The sequence below is a fragment of the Sander vitreus genome, chromosome 12 (assembly GCF_031162955.1).
Source record: "Sander vitreus isolate 19-12246 chromosome 12, sanVit1, whole genome shotgun sequence".
NCBI classification, from domain to species: domain Eukaryota; kingdom Metazoa; phylum Chordata; class Actinopteri; order Perciformes; family Percidae; genus Sander; species Sander vitreus.
This window is the reverse complement of record NC_135866.1, coordinates 19,334,943-19,350,221: the sequence shown is the minus strand read 5'-3', so window position 1 is coordinate 19,350,221 and position 15,279 is coordinate 19,334,943. Positions and strand designations below refer to the sequence as shown.

General features: G+C 37.9%; 1 protein-coding gene across 2 annotated transcripts in view; it reads left to right on the top strand.

Moving 5' to 3' along the window:
* The first annotated feature begins 6,806 nt into the window (after positions 1-6,806).
* The window catches only part of piezo2b (piezo-type mechanosensitive ion channel component 2b), an 85,185-nt gene continuing 76,712 nt past the window's right edge, over positions 6,807-15,279 (top strand). For both annotated transcript variants that reach the window (XM_078264367.1, XM_078264366.1), the window contains exons 1-2: positions 6,807-7,414; positions 14,932-15,027. In XM_078264367.1, the coding sequence (XP_078120493.1) occupies positions 7,351-7,414; positions 14,932-15,027 (160 nt within the window). In that variant the 5' untranslated portion in view covers positions 6,807-7,350. The remainder of the gene's footprint in view (positions 7,415-14,931; positions 15,028-15,279) is intronic.

The window sequence follows — 15,279 nt, the reverse complement described above, 5'->3', positions numbered from 1 at the left end:
TTACTATACAAACATATATTTATGTGTCAAAATGTTTATGTTTACCTTGTTCAGCTGTGTTGTCCTTGTATGTTTATTTCTATACTTTGAGAGCAACAAAAAGCTGGAGTCAAATTCCTATGTGTTCACACTTATTTTGGCAGTTAGAGCTGATTCTGATTCTGAATTAGTCCCAGTCTTACATTAATGTCTAACATTAACATAATTTTTTCACATTGTCTATGTTAACGCATCAACACTCAAAAAAAAGCTTTGGAAACTTTGGATAGTTAGGTATCCTACTTTGGTCCCTGTAAAAACACACAAAGGAATTCTTAGAAAACAGAAAGGGGGAAATGTTTTTTTTCACAGCACTATATTTAGGTATACATATTCAAGTAACAGATTTGCACCTACTACATAGCCCATATTCGTAAAGACATTGTTTTGAAATCCATGTTTAAGTATTTTTCTGCCAGTAAGATAAAATAAATAATAATCCATTGTTTTGTTTTTTATAAGTTGTATTATTTCAAGTACTTTATTATTTCTACTTTTTATATTTCTGATCGTGCTTATATTTTTACAGTTCCTTGCGTCTGCTGACTCTACTTTTCACCACAGTGATCAATAAATGAATGTCTTTTAAAGAAAACAGGTGTTAGAGCAGTGCAGGTTTTGCAGGGTCAGCAGGAAAACTTTTAAATAACATTCTCTGTTCCCAATTACAATCACATTACACCTAATGCAGGGCCTGATGATTGGTTGGGTTTTCAACGATAATATACAGCTCTTAACAACATTATTATATCACAGGATGAAGCTCTACTTCAATCGAGGTCTGGTTTTGTGAGTAGGAAGCACTATTGTTTATGCCTTTAATGATTAAAACTAGAATCAGATTAGATGTGCATTAGGCACCTAATGAACCATCAACAGGAACACAAGATAAATCACTCACCAGTTATTATTTGTTGTGTGATCCATCTTCAGATTGTGATGATGATGATGCTGAGCAGCTCATGTAAAAGCTGCTGAGCAGTAAGAGGAAATGATGTTCATGTGTTGGTGTAAGTGTAAACTGGAGAAGATAAACTCAAAAAATGAGTTAAATGCTTTCTGCTGGGTCCCAAAAAAAAATGGTTGCTAGAAGATATGGTTTATAGTAAGAGATGTTCTCCTTAAAAAAAAAGAATCTTTATTGAGAGCATACCCCTACCTTCAGGGGAAAATGTCAATTGTACATGTTTTCAATTACATGTTACAATTTTTGTGTATTTTTGGGCCAATTATGTTGTTGAATTATTTTTTAATTGTTTACACTGCTGGTCTAACATATGTCTGGTCCAGCAATAATGAAGTTTGGTGTCAGAACATCTTCCAGCAACCTGAAATTTAAAAAGCTTGGTGAAGAATTTGGTATCAGTCCCTCAGAATGAAAGTGCTTGAAAGAAAAATATAGTACTACACTACATTTATTCAACATTCAACAGTTCATTAAAACAATTGTTAAAATACGTTGCATTGTTAAAATGCTGCTTATACATCAGTGCAACCATAATAATAATAATTCTGTAGCATAAAACATGTAATAATACACCATTCTGAAGGGATTCTGGATAGTGAGAACAAATAGGCTACTTTTGGTGCTTTAAGACACATTGAAAGCAGGACATTCACTTGCAATTAAACATTTGTCACACTGTGTAATTACCCTTTTCTACTAAGTACAGGAATTAACCACTGGCTCTTAGTATGCCATTACTTTGCTATTGCTCTTTCCAACTTTACATAAGACCCTCAGCTGACACCACAACAGTATATTCAGGGGAATGTTTGAAGGCAATTCTGAGAAATGTAGGAAATCACACAGCCTTTCTCAGCAGCAACAGTTGTAAAGTAGGTACCACGGAAATATAAACAGCACTTTATCACAGAGCAAACACTGAATCATGACTCTGAACATCAGAAAATGAAGATATATGTGACAGTGAGGACGGGGAGGGTTGAGTGTTCCCAGAAGGAGTCGCTAACCTCAAATAATTTATAAGTCTGCATTTAAAGCTTCTGAAACCTTTACCAAATAAATCTAACCCTACCGCTTGATGAAATGTTAAGATAATAAAGTAAACAGCTATAATTCCTTGCTGAAAAGCAAGGAATTATAAATTAACCTCTGACTGAATCTCATAAACGGAAACACTCAATGTTCTTCCTCATCAAGTCACTTACTCTGTTTTCTCTGAAGACGTCGCCTACCCCTCCTCAGAAGTCCATTGTGTTGTGAAACACAGAGACTGTTGTCTGCTGCAGGACCAGAGGAATGAAGTTCAAATGACCTTTGACCTCTTAGGTCATCGCTGCTATGTTAAAAGCCAAACTCGTGCCTGATTTGGGACTTCTTCAGTCCCAAACATCAATAATACATAGCCTCACAGCTATAAGGCTGCTCTTCAAATCTGAGTGCTGTAGCTCTTTCAGGATGTAATTTGATGTTACAAACAACCTAGAGGTAATACAAGACATCTGCCAACATATACGTTTTTTATGATGAGGCTGACATCCTGTATATGTGCATTAACATGAGCATCTTCCCGCATGCTAATGCTGCGGTGATATAAGCCTTGATGACACTACTAAACAGACCTTCAATCATCAGTTAATGAATGCCATTATCCTTCTTCATTTCACAATATAAAATTGCTTTGGAAGCTGGTTTCTTACATGCAGACAGACATGCAGTCGTTGCAGATTCATCATTTCAGCTCTGTCCATTTGTCTTGCCTTTCTAAAAGCCAGGAGTCACATCTGCTCTTTGTGATTGGAATGAATACCAAGTAACGACTTAGTTGAAGCATGAGTTACTAAGCTAGCAGCTGGTGGGTGGGTTGGTTGGTGGGTGGGTCGGTCGGTCGATCCAGACTAAAGTATCTCAACAACTACTAAACTTATAGTCATTCAACTTTGCACAAACATTCATGATTCCCAAAGGATGCATCCCAATGACTTTGGTGATCTTGAGTGAGATATCTTAACAGGTATTGAATGGATTTCCAAGAAATTTGGTACAGACCTTCATGATATTGCAATCTTTTTTTGTGATCCCTACATAAAGGAAGAACCCCATTTTATACATTTTCAGCCATGCTAGCATCATGGCTCTGGGGTTGGCAATGTTGGTCCATCCACTACTTTGGTCCAGACTGAAATATCTCAACAACTATTGGATGAATAACAATGAAATGTAGTACATACTTTCACATGCCCCTAAGGATGAATTGTAATCTCTTTGGTGATCCCCTGACATCAGGTCAAGATTTAAAAATGTTAGCAATTAAGTAAGCAAGTGCCACTGTGCCTAAGTACAGCCTCGGAGAGCCACCAGCATGGCTGTAGATTCTTAGTCTTTTTTATAGTGGCTATAGTGGTCATAATGGCTGGAAATAAATGTGTATAATTTGTCATGTTTGAAATAATCCATAAAAACTGCCTGGTTTGCAGCCTGATTACCACATATTTGTATGTTTAATCAATATAGTTAACATGATTTTTAATGCATGAGTTAAAAGATCACAGAATAAATCAACAGGAGGTCACCTCATGTGTGCAGTTAAAACATGAACGTCACCCAAACTGGAGTTACAAGGTTTTCATACAGTGATATTCAGAATATCTGTCTAAATTCCAAAAGAGACGATCTGCCCACAGCCACCAGAGAAAGACACTAAAAAGCCCACTTAAGCAGAGGCACCTTTAGAGTGCATGGAAAGTGCATCCATGTAAATATTGAACACACACACAGTTTAGATTTCACTCACGGATCAATAATGAAGCAATCTGGATGTTAATCTCATTTATACTTCAGTTTTCTTAATTTTATTTTGAAAGGGAAGTGTAGGACATACAGTATGTTCTGTATAATATCTTTTCTATAGTATTTTACAAATCTAAGAAATTATTCCTGCCCTGTTCGGGCAAATAATGCCTCTATTTTTATGAGGTCTGCATCATCTCCACCATACACATTCATCCAAAGATGTGCACTATATGCCCAACAGTACTTAGACATCCAGACATTAAACCCATGTGATTGTGAACATCACCCACTCTTCTGGTTTCAGGCTTTCCACTGAATTTTGGAACCTCATGGCTGCAAGAATTTGCTCCCATCGTGCCACAAAAGAATTAGTGAGGTAGAATACTGATGTTGGGTGATAAGATCTGATTTGCAGATGAGAGACTTTGTTTCCGGAGTGGAGGTTACATGAGGTTTGAGGTGGGAGTAGTTCTTTGAGGTGACCTAAACTTTCACTGTGTACTGTGTAAAACCGTTGTGTCCGTTTGGCCGATTTATCAATAACTCCCTCTCAAGAATCAAATGAATAATGGATCAAAGACAAGTGTTATTCATGATTCCCATCCATCTGAGGGATTAGATCAGCAGGTCCGGACTTCTAACAACAGAAACAAATCAAGGGCTGCCATGTTTTGAGATTGGTTATTGATCATGGCTGGCTGCAGTTCAGGGCCTCATGGGTGACTCGCTGACTGCTCCCATATGACCGCTGCAGCAGAGCATCTAGGCGGTCTGGATTTCCAGGAAAAAGTTAGGCTTCAGGGCAGAGAGGTTGGCAGCAACCATGTTGATGATCCCTCAAAGTCAGCTTTTCCCTAAGATGCATTTAGTTGTTTATTTTTCATAAACTGAATCCATTTTTGGTGATTAGGCCAAATGGTGATTCATTACATCCCAAGAAGCAGAAATGCTTCTTTAAGTGCCCTGTCTTTTCTACATGGAGGTAGAGGAGGGTCATTTTGCTTGGGCCTGATGACTCCCCTCATACCTTACTTTCCTAATGCACTTTGGAGGATACAGAGGAAACAGGGTAGATCATTTCCTTGTCAATATTGTCATTAAACAAATCAAAGCATGCATGATTGATTGGTTTGAATCATATGTTAATGCTCCAGTTAAAACTTGGCTGCTCCTCTTTATAGTATACACAACAAGTAAACATGAGGTCAGCCATTTTGGTTTGCTGTTGAATGCAGTTACTTTTATTAGCTGTGATAAATAACCTTAAGTGGAGTTTTATGTGTTTTTGATATCTGGGAAATAAGGGGAAAATCAGTTACAGTATTTTCAATATTTATATATCCCCCTCCTACATTATTTTCAATTTAATTTTAGTGGTTACTCCTTTTATACTCTTTACAGCAATCGGCACTATCAAAGACATGATTTATCTTGTCTTAAATTGAGATCATTTTGTAAGTGGGAAGATTTATTTGTGTTCCAATAAACAGGAATAAGCATAAAATATATATGTTGTTATGCTAATGAAGAGTTTTAATGAAAACTGACTTTAGCCATGAGAAAAAAATGATATTCGGACTCTGGAAAATGTCTGTGTATGTTGGCACATACTTCTTTCCATTACTTTTAAATTGAGCTCAAGTAAATCGTATGTGAGTCAACACAGGTTCTCAGTATACAGTGGAGCTGCTTCAGGCATCTTTCTTGATGGCATTTCACCATGAACTTTGAAAAAATATATTTGACTCATTAATGACTCAAGAAAATTCAGGGGATTACCAAAGTCATTATGAGTCATCCTTTGGGGACCATGAACATCTCTCAAGTAAATGTAGGGATATTTCACTGGATAAGTGAAAGGTTTGGTCTTCTGGTGGCTCAAGAAAAAACATCAGGGCATCACCAAAGTCATTAGAATTCATACTTTCGGCACCATGCATATAATCAATCAATAATTGTTAAGACATGTCAGCTTTGGTAGGCGTATTTATGAATTTTGGAGAGAGCCAGGCTAGCTGATTCCACCTGCTTCCAGTCTTTATGCTAAGCTAGGCTAATCACCTCCTGGACCTAGCTCCATACTTAATGCACAAACATGAGAGTGGTGTCACTCTTCTCCTCCTAGAAAAGAAAGTGATGTAATGTAATGACATTATCAGCTTAATCCTTGTCTTGAAAAGTAAGTTTGGAGGTCAGACTCAGGTGCAGAGCAGGAGTCATGCAGCTGCAAGAGATTCAGTTTCAGTGTTTTGTGCAAAGACAGTTTAGCAGCTGCCACAGGAATTAAACCTCTGCTTGTTATTCCACTGACAACTAACACCACAATGATGCAAATCAACTTACATGTCCCCAGCATTTGGAAATACACAAACAGATCTAAGCACTTTTTGGGGTTGAGGTTTCAGTCATGATACATGTCTGTTTTTCTCAGCATACAACTGGATTAAATATAATCAGAGAAAATGTTTTTGCTACAATGTTCTTGATTATTTCAAGAACTTTAAACATCTTTGGTTGACATCTTTTTTCCTGCCTGCAAGGAGAAATCTGACAGGCCTGTTTTGTGGTAACAAGGATTAGATTGAAGTGGATGTGCTGATTTGTGCTGATTTGTGCTGACTGGTTTCAAACCAGTAGGCGTCGCTGTTTCTCACTTATGAACAACTTGACAGAAGACCTGGAGGGATGCTATAATCAGTGAAACTCTCAAGACATTTATAAAACCTTTCTGGAAGTGGTCGTGCGTATTCAGTGTTTATAGACTTGAATTAAATACTAAGCTATGAGAACATTTTTGTAAAACAAAAGAAGCTGTGGATTTGAGACACGTTATCTTTTAATACTTGTGGTATTTGCCTCCATCTCCGCGTCCCACCTCTTGCTTCCAATTATCACAGTGGGCTGAGATCTACCAGACGAAGACTTCTGATTGGCTGAGTCAGGTGTCAATCACAGGCTCGTCCTGTAGTCTCCTGTTGGCGAATACAGTCCACACCAGAAGTCAGAAAGTCCAATTTCAGCAAGGGGACAGAAAAGACATAGGTATATTATCCGGTTATTCTGAGTGTTCCTGTCACTCTTCACAGTAAAGAAGTGTTATTAGACTTTTAAATAGTGTGAACGTTTGTCGTTAATGTGGTTTTGTTGTAAAAAGTAAAAGAGAAAAAGAGGGTTAATTGGACTTGTTGGCTCCTTTCTCCGGCATTTCTACGTGCTGTGGCAGCGCCGCTGTTTGCGCACCTGAGTCCGCTGCTCAGTTTGTGCAGCGTAAACATGCCTTTAATGCATCTGAGCAGCTAAACTATCACGGTGACATTAGTTACGGGTGACATGCCTGCTGTGGTGAAGTTGGGTAAATGCGCAATCTTTCACTGTGGAATAACCACCGGAGTCCAGGTGTCATCAGGGAGAGCTGATGTGGCCGTTTGGAAGAGCGCATCAGTTTGATGTCAGTTGGGATTTGACAGAGCGCAGGAGTTTGGGATGCAAGAGAAACCTTAAAGTGACAATCCTCGGCTACTTTTACCTGGATTCAACACAGGCTAGCCGGAGCCATGGCCTCTGAGGTGGTGTGCGGACTGGTCTTCAGGTTACTGCTTCCAGTGTGTCTTGCAGCTGGTGAGTTATTTCAATTTTTACGCATCTTAATTGACCTACAGTGCTGTGTGTGCGCCAGGTGGGGTTGGGTGATTGGTCAATTTATAGTTGATCTAATACTTTATCTGAATTTATCTGATATTATTCTACAAATCAGTTCATTCAGCCTGGTACAATGTATCTCTCCTTGTTCTTATACAAGGTTAATGTTTAATTGTGCATTGTCCCTGTTTAAATACAATTACATTACATACTAAATGTAACGTTTAAGGAAGGCTGTAGCTTATAGGCTATGGTTGTGACACTTATTGGGAAAATGTTCTACTTTTTTACACTCATGAAAATCTGTGACATGAATTAAAAATCTTAGGTACACTAGTACAAACAGGAAGTAGCCTATTTTAATATGCAGAATTTTAAGAGCAGAAATCAAATGAATGATTGTGTGAAGATGTAATAGCTGTTTATGATGATTTGTGATTGACCTTATGATGTTGGAGGTCACAGTTCATTTCTCATCACTGCTGAGGTCTGTGTGCTCTTAAACCAAGTCCAAACTAAAGCAATAGACTGCACAGAGTCACACACCAGCTATTATATATAAATTACAAACCAGAGCAGTGGTGTACCAGCACTGTTCTTCACCTGGCTGTCACCTTTTATTGGATTTAGTAAAGGAAACACAGCCGACAACCGAGCATCCAGTCACCGCAGAAGCAACCTTTTTGAGTCTCTACACTCAGTGCACAGTGTTTATGTCTCAGTTTGTATGTTTAGAAATGTATGACTATAAAAACAGAAATATAAAGTGCATCTTTTTAAATTTTTCAAGTTTGAAATGCTAAAATTATCAACTGTTTCTGTATCTACTGTTTTAGTTTATTTTACTCGGAATGAAAACAGAAAATACCCCTTACTGTTGTTGTAGGTCGCCTATGTGGCTCAAACGGCGAATCAAATTGCAGTTCAACTGTGTTATGTATATTTTTTACAACATTAGAAATTAATTTATGTGGTTTCTGAGTTTATCTTATTGCCTATTAATGAATCATCAGTCTTGTTATTGAATTTTTAGCTGCTGACTGGACATACATGCCAGTAGTGTTAATACTGTTAATTAACATTTGCATTGCCTTGGCAGTGTTAGAGCTACATGTCTTGTGTTGTTTAACAATTCTCTGAGTTTTAGTCAGCAGTGCTTCTTGGTTTGTTTACAGCATTTGTAACTTTGAAAAGCACTCTACACAGATGACGTTATATTTGCTGTGTTTGTGAATGTTTGATCTACTTTTTTGCTAAGCAGATTTAAAAGATTACTCACAGTCAAACTCGGCAGTTTATTTAAATTAAGGATTGACTTTTAGCAGCTTTTAACAGACTGGAATAGTCTAGTTTCACAGAAGAAGAAGGCACACACTAGAGTTTGTGGAGAGGAAGCTCGAGGCATGATCCTTATGCAGACTTCATTAAATGCAGTTTACTTTGTGTTTTAAGCTGTATTTCTGTGGTAGGCCACAAGTGAAAATGATTAGTGTCTAACTGCTACTGAGGTTTCACTGTGGTGTCTGTATAAGACTTATGTGGCTGAGGTACTTTTAAAGCTAACAGCATGCTTTCTATAGATAAGACCCACTCAGTACCACCATAATGCATCACTTGACAGCCCGACGGCCCCTTTATTTTCAAAAGCAATTGTGAGGCCATGCATTGTCTCCATTAATTCGTGGAAAGTCGTTTTAACAGTATGAATTAATAATGTGGTTGTGAGGGAGGGAAGAATTGCCTTTCCCTTTTATCGTAAACATACCTTTAATATTTTATGTTTTTTCAAAGTGCAAATGAGCACTTGTCATTCACTGCAACTCTACACAGTAACTGACAGGATGAAGGAAATGTAAAGTGGAAAGAAGGGGATGTATACAGGAACAGACGGCGTTAGGGGGATGAGAGAAGGTATTACTGCCACCGTCATCAGCTTCTTTTCCTTCATTGTTTCTGTTTGACAGTCAAAGATCTCATCTTAATTAAAACTGAATGGATCTGGTGTAAATCAATAACCATCAACCACCAGCTATTGTGGCTTGAAGATAATTTAAGGTTTAATTTATTTTCTTTCTCTTGTTTTGGTCCATATTTTAGGCTTTCATGTCATGTGTTTTTGGGACCAAATGTGATTTAAAAAAGTGTATTTTTTTTGCCCTCTCATTGCTGAGAAAACAGAGGAAACTGTGCAGTACAGCAGATGTTATCTGACACCTACATTATACTTACTGTATATGTACTGTAGTGTAATATATGTATATGCACACCGTCTCTTTTCTCATGTCCTAGTGAAAGACTTGTCTGCTGACGTTATACGTCATACGGTAGTCTGTGTTTCCTGTTGGCCATCTGACAGCACCTCTATTGAAAAGTACAGAACTGCTGGGCCCATGTGTACACAGTCTCCTTTACCACCACACACACACACACACACACACACACACACACACACATTTGCACACAGCTACAGTTTAGCTGATCAAACAGGTCACTGTGTATGTGTTAACTGGCAAAGTTTGGAGTGTGAACATGATTATAAGCATGCACTTGTGGTGTGAATGTACAGATGCGCTGCAGGTCAGATGTGTTGAGGCGGGCAGGTTGTGGCAGAGTAAAGCACTGAACACTGAGGCAAACAGAGGTGGGAGGTGACATGCAGATGCTGGGAGCATCACTGGAATCATGATGCTTTAGGTTTTTATTTGGACTTAATAAGACAAAATAAATATGTAGGCAATAAACATTGTGCTATAGATGCAGTGTTGTTTCATCACAAATCTTGAGGCAGACAGTTTGATGCTCCAGAGGAGAAGTTGTTGTCTAAAAATACACTTTTAACCAAATAAAATTTTACTTGTCTCTTGTGATAAGAAACTATTTTAATATCCAAAAACATAGCAACAGAACTGTTAAAAGTGTGTAAAGCAAGCAGAAACGGAACAGTTACCTCTGAAAATGTAGTAGAAATTGAGTTCAGGTGTAGTTAGTTTAGTTCAAATCAAAGGTCATGTAGAGAAAAACAAGCTTTTTGACTTTCACTATATTTTTACCATTGCTTAACATTTGCTTAAACATAATTAGAAAAAAAGCTGTCAAATGTGCAACTAATAACATGAAAACTCAGACAAATACAGTGCTAAACACAGAGGCAAATAATATATTGTGTCAGTGGTGAAAACTGTTGATAAGTCATTTAATCTCACCATGTTAGTTCAGTCTGTAAACCAATCAGGAGCAGCTGTGCACACAAGAAAATAACAAAGAAAAACGGTAAAAGACGTAAAAAAAAGAAACCCAACAGATTCAGAGTAGAAGAAGAGAGATACATGAAGAAAGCTGTGGGATAATTCATGGTTGTGAGTAAATGTTTGATAAGAAGAACTTAGAGGTTGGTCGCCTAAACTCTAAAACACTAAAAATAACACCTGTAACTTTATTAGAGTCAACTAACCATTTTTTTTTCTTTTTTTTTTTTCTTTTTACTGTTTGGCAGGCTAGCAGGCTAGGCTGCTGGCTAGGCAGCAAGCTAGCAGGCTAATGGATCAATCAAAGTATCAAAGCTACTGATGTAAATGTAGCTAGCTAGTTATTGAAATCTCCCTCTTACAAACAAAAAAGTTGAATTACAAACAAACAATAAAACACCCAGTGGCTCAATTCAATACACTTGAATTATTATTGCCCAAACGACCTAACTTTTTCTGGTCATAGACTGTAGGTTCTGGTATGACAAGTAACGTTAGTTTAACGTTACAGTATAACGTTACCAGCTAATGCTAGCTAAGTTAATGTTAACAAATTTCAGTTGACTTTAAATTGTCTACTTGTGCTTCTGTTATGCTACTATTACTGTAATGTTAGCTATTAGCTAGCTTTTAGTGTTAGTTAATGTTAGTAGTAGGCTAACCAGTGATGTTAACTAAACAAACTTAATGCTGCAAAGAATACTTTTTTTTTATTGATTAGTCAAGTGACAGAAAATTACTTGGCGCATGCTGCACTTTCAGTTCAACATGGTCGGCTGGGAAGACTGTGCCTGTGCAAACATCTGTATGATTCTTCATGTACAGACCACAGGGAGTCAAACAGCCTTAAAAATGTGGTCAGAGAGAGACACCACACTAGGAAGACAAGAAGCATTTTGCTGAAGAGTGTGGAAAAACATGACAGATTGTTTTGTCAAAGCTAAAAAACGGCCCTCATAGAAAGAGTATTCTTAACAATGTTGGAGGTAGACATTAATTTAGATTTGGAGATAAACGACAGTTGGGTTAATACTTAGAGTAGATAAATGTAATGTTTGGCGGTACGTCGTCCGCTGTTTTCTTCTTTTCTACTACTTCTTGCTTATTCACAGATTATTTTGTTCGCACGCCCCCTGGTGTTTCTGAGAATACTGCAACGAACAATGCGTTGACCATAAACGTCTGCGTGCATGCTCTTAGTGCGCGAGCCATCTACTGGGGTCAGGGGTTAGGGCTAACCTTAGTCTATAGCCACAACGTTCCACTTCTGGGATTGCTCCAGTGCCGCAGGAAATTCCGCCGGATGCCTGTCTATTCACCGATGTCCGTTTCCTTCTGCTTTCTTTGTGTTAGAAGTCTGGTCGACGGACCATGGTGGACTATGGTTAACTGCTCCTCAGATCTCTGCATGGTAAATTGAGACGGCTAGCTAGACTATCTGTCGAATCTGAGTTTTCTCTTGCACAACCAAAGTTTTCAACGTACACCGGTTTGCAGCGGCTCCGTGTGGAGCTTAGCTTATGTTTTTCTATGCACAGAAATCACAATTTACAGCTCATCAAATGTGAATATTTTCAAGTTTTCTCACTTCTATCATAGTAAACGGAGTAAGTTTGGGTTTCGTGACTGTTGAACGGACGAAATTGGGCCAATGAAGACATCAACTTGAACTCTAGGAACACAGAATCACAATTTGTTGATTTTATAGACCAAATCACTAGTCAAGAAAATAATCGATATATCGATAGATCCTTGATTGAAATCAGCTGCTCGTCATCTGAGAGGGTAAGCAGTTTTGTTTGTTAAAACCAGTATTTGGATTGTGGATGTGACTTCCATCAACAACTTAGTTTCTGATGAAAACACTGCACAGTGGTGGTATCTACTTGATGTAGTATGCTCTTTATTATGTTCAGGTGTTTAAATTCCTCTGTTATTGCCCAGTCAAAGAGGTTGTAATAATTATAATAACCCTTTGGTGGGCTCGGACTGGTTAGGCACCGCACCACCTAATCTTCTATCATGACATTTATGTTTTTGGGCTAAAATTCTGAAGTCATTTGGCTTTGATTTTACTTTTGAGGCTGTCTTGCTTCTCTTGTGTTTAGGCTTTGTGTGGCTGTATTAACAGCTTTTACTGGAAGAGACAAAAGCCTGACTCAGATGTGAATGGGTAGTTTTTTTGCAGTAATCTGATGTCTGAAAACAACAGCATCTTATTTTCATTCCCTGCTGTGTAAAAATCCTTAGATGGTGAGTCATACACCGAGGGCAAATGGTCAGGAAGACTGCGGTCAAGTGTCTGCAGGCTATCAATGGATGTACAGTTACAGTACAGTACAGATAGATTATCTGCATACAATACAAAAAGACTTCTTTAGATTTGTAACTCTGAGCAAATGAATAATGGGGGCAGCAGGCTACGGACTACCAACATGGGCAGCTTTAGAGCCTATTTAATGCTACATTTAACAAAGTTAAAATGAAGTGGGTGTGGATAGAAATGGTGCAGAGTGTGAGACCAAAAATGTAAGATTGAGTCATTCACCCTAGAGGCTTAGGCTGAAAAAGTACCTCACCTACTACTTGTGTTTGTTTGAAAAGGAAACAAAAAAAAAAGATAATAATAATAATGATAAAGTGCTTTTTTGTTGTGTCTGGAATATCAAGTATTTGTGCATACTTAAAACTTAATAACATAATCTACAGATGTTTGTGGTTTTCTTAAAGATGATAGCCCCCCCCATAACATTTATTAACTTTAGTTGGTTTTCATTAGGCTGTATCTGAGCACAGAGAAAACCTGGAAGTATACTTACTGTAGGGCTCAAGCAAGGGAAAAGTCAGTGCCAAATTAAATGTCAATGAATAGGTCCATTGAGTGTGCAAAGATAAATAAAAGCAAAATTTTTAGCAGTTAAGTGTAATTTTTCAATAGTTCAAGACCAGTAGCTGCCCAGACGGGTTGATCTCTGCGACTTGGACAGTAATTCACTGAGCCGACCTGGTTGTAAACTTTGTGCTTGTTTATATAACTGCTAAGATAAATTTGGGAGGTCAGACTGTGTCCACATTTTGTACAAGGTTACTGTGTACGTCCCTCCTTTCCCTCACTGCCTCCTGACCTAAAAAGTTTCAAAGAAATGTAAGGCGGCTTATTGCATATTTTGCATTCTTAAGGAAAACCTGAAAAACTATGGGTTGTAAATGTTATGTGACATTATTTGAGCTGATGCTACAGCTGTAAAAAAAATACCACAGTATCCAAACTTAAAATGTGCTTCATGCATAGGCTTCGGGGGTGAAATGGATAAGTGTTTGCTACAGTGTAGTTCATACGTGTTAATTGATGTTCAGTCAGCAGGTTATTTGAGCCGTTTAACTGGTAAAAGCCCCCAATCAGGGCAGATGGTGGTCAGTCTGACTCTGGGAAATGAAGTGCGTTACGGATCAATACATCAATTAATGTTTTTTGGAAGTCATGTTTGCACTTAACCATTTTAACTTTCATCATGAGCTCAAAAGACTTCCTTGATGTGTCTCGAAGGGGTGTATATGTGAGTGTGTGAGTACGGGGAGTGTTTGGGAAAAGGTGAGTTTGTGGAGTTACATAATCCATCATTCATCATGTGTAGTGACAGTCTCAGTGTATTTTACTATGCAAATTGGTCTTTCATTTGGCTGATTGCCTTTATGTCCTTAGGATTCATCACTGAAATAATAATACATACAACAAATTAAGGGAATGTAGGAAATGCAAAAATTACAGTGAAAATATCACAAAAAAATCAATCAACATAAGCTATTAAATCTAATTTTAGTCCTCAATAAAAAGACTATAACCAAACACTGAATAATTTTCAGATACTGGTTGTGACATTTCACACTTCAAAACAAACAATTCCCTGAATGACTGAATTAAGCTTAGGCTCTTTTTGTGATGCAGGCCAGATGAACAGATAACGAGGCTTGTGAGTGTGAAGTTTGGTTCGAGGAATGTTCTGGCTTTTTATGACTACAAGCAGCTTTTCTACACCAGGAACATTTTAATGAGTTTCACCACATGTTTCTCTTAAATCTGTGTTTAGTTGATCTCAATGACGACTCCTTTACCACTGCCAGCTTCTGCACTTTATTTATAGTTAAACTTTATGTAATGCACACAAAGCAATAAAGACTGTTTGTTGTTTATTATTATTATCAAAAGGTGGATTTGCTGTTCAATATGCATTTGTGTCTTTGTTTCTGCAGCTTGCCTGTTCAGGTACAATGTCCTGTCCTTTGTCTACCTCATCTATCTCCTGCTTATTCCACTCTTCGCAGAGCCCACAAGCACAACAATGCAAGGTAAGAACTATAGTGTAACTCTCTTTGATACTTTGTCCATCGCCTGAAGAGTCTTGAGTGTTTCCTGAAAGTCTTGTTTAAATTGCAATATTGTTCTCTGTAATGTAAACCAGCCCTTCTCCAGAGGACTTGAATTTCCTTGAGATGAGGATGGATTTGGCACATAGTTTAGGCTATGAAAGGTAATATCGGTTAGTGCAGGCATGAGTCCATCTGTAATAATAAAAATGATAAGACGTGATCCATCAGAAA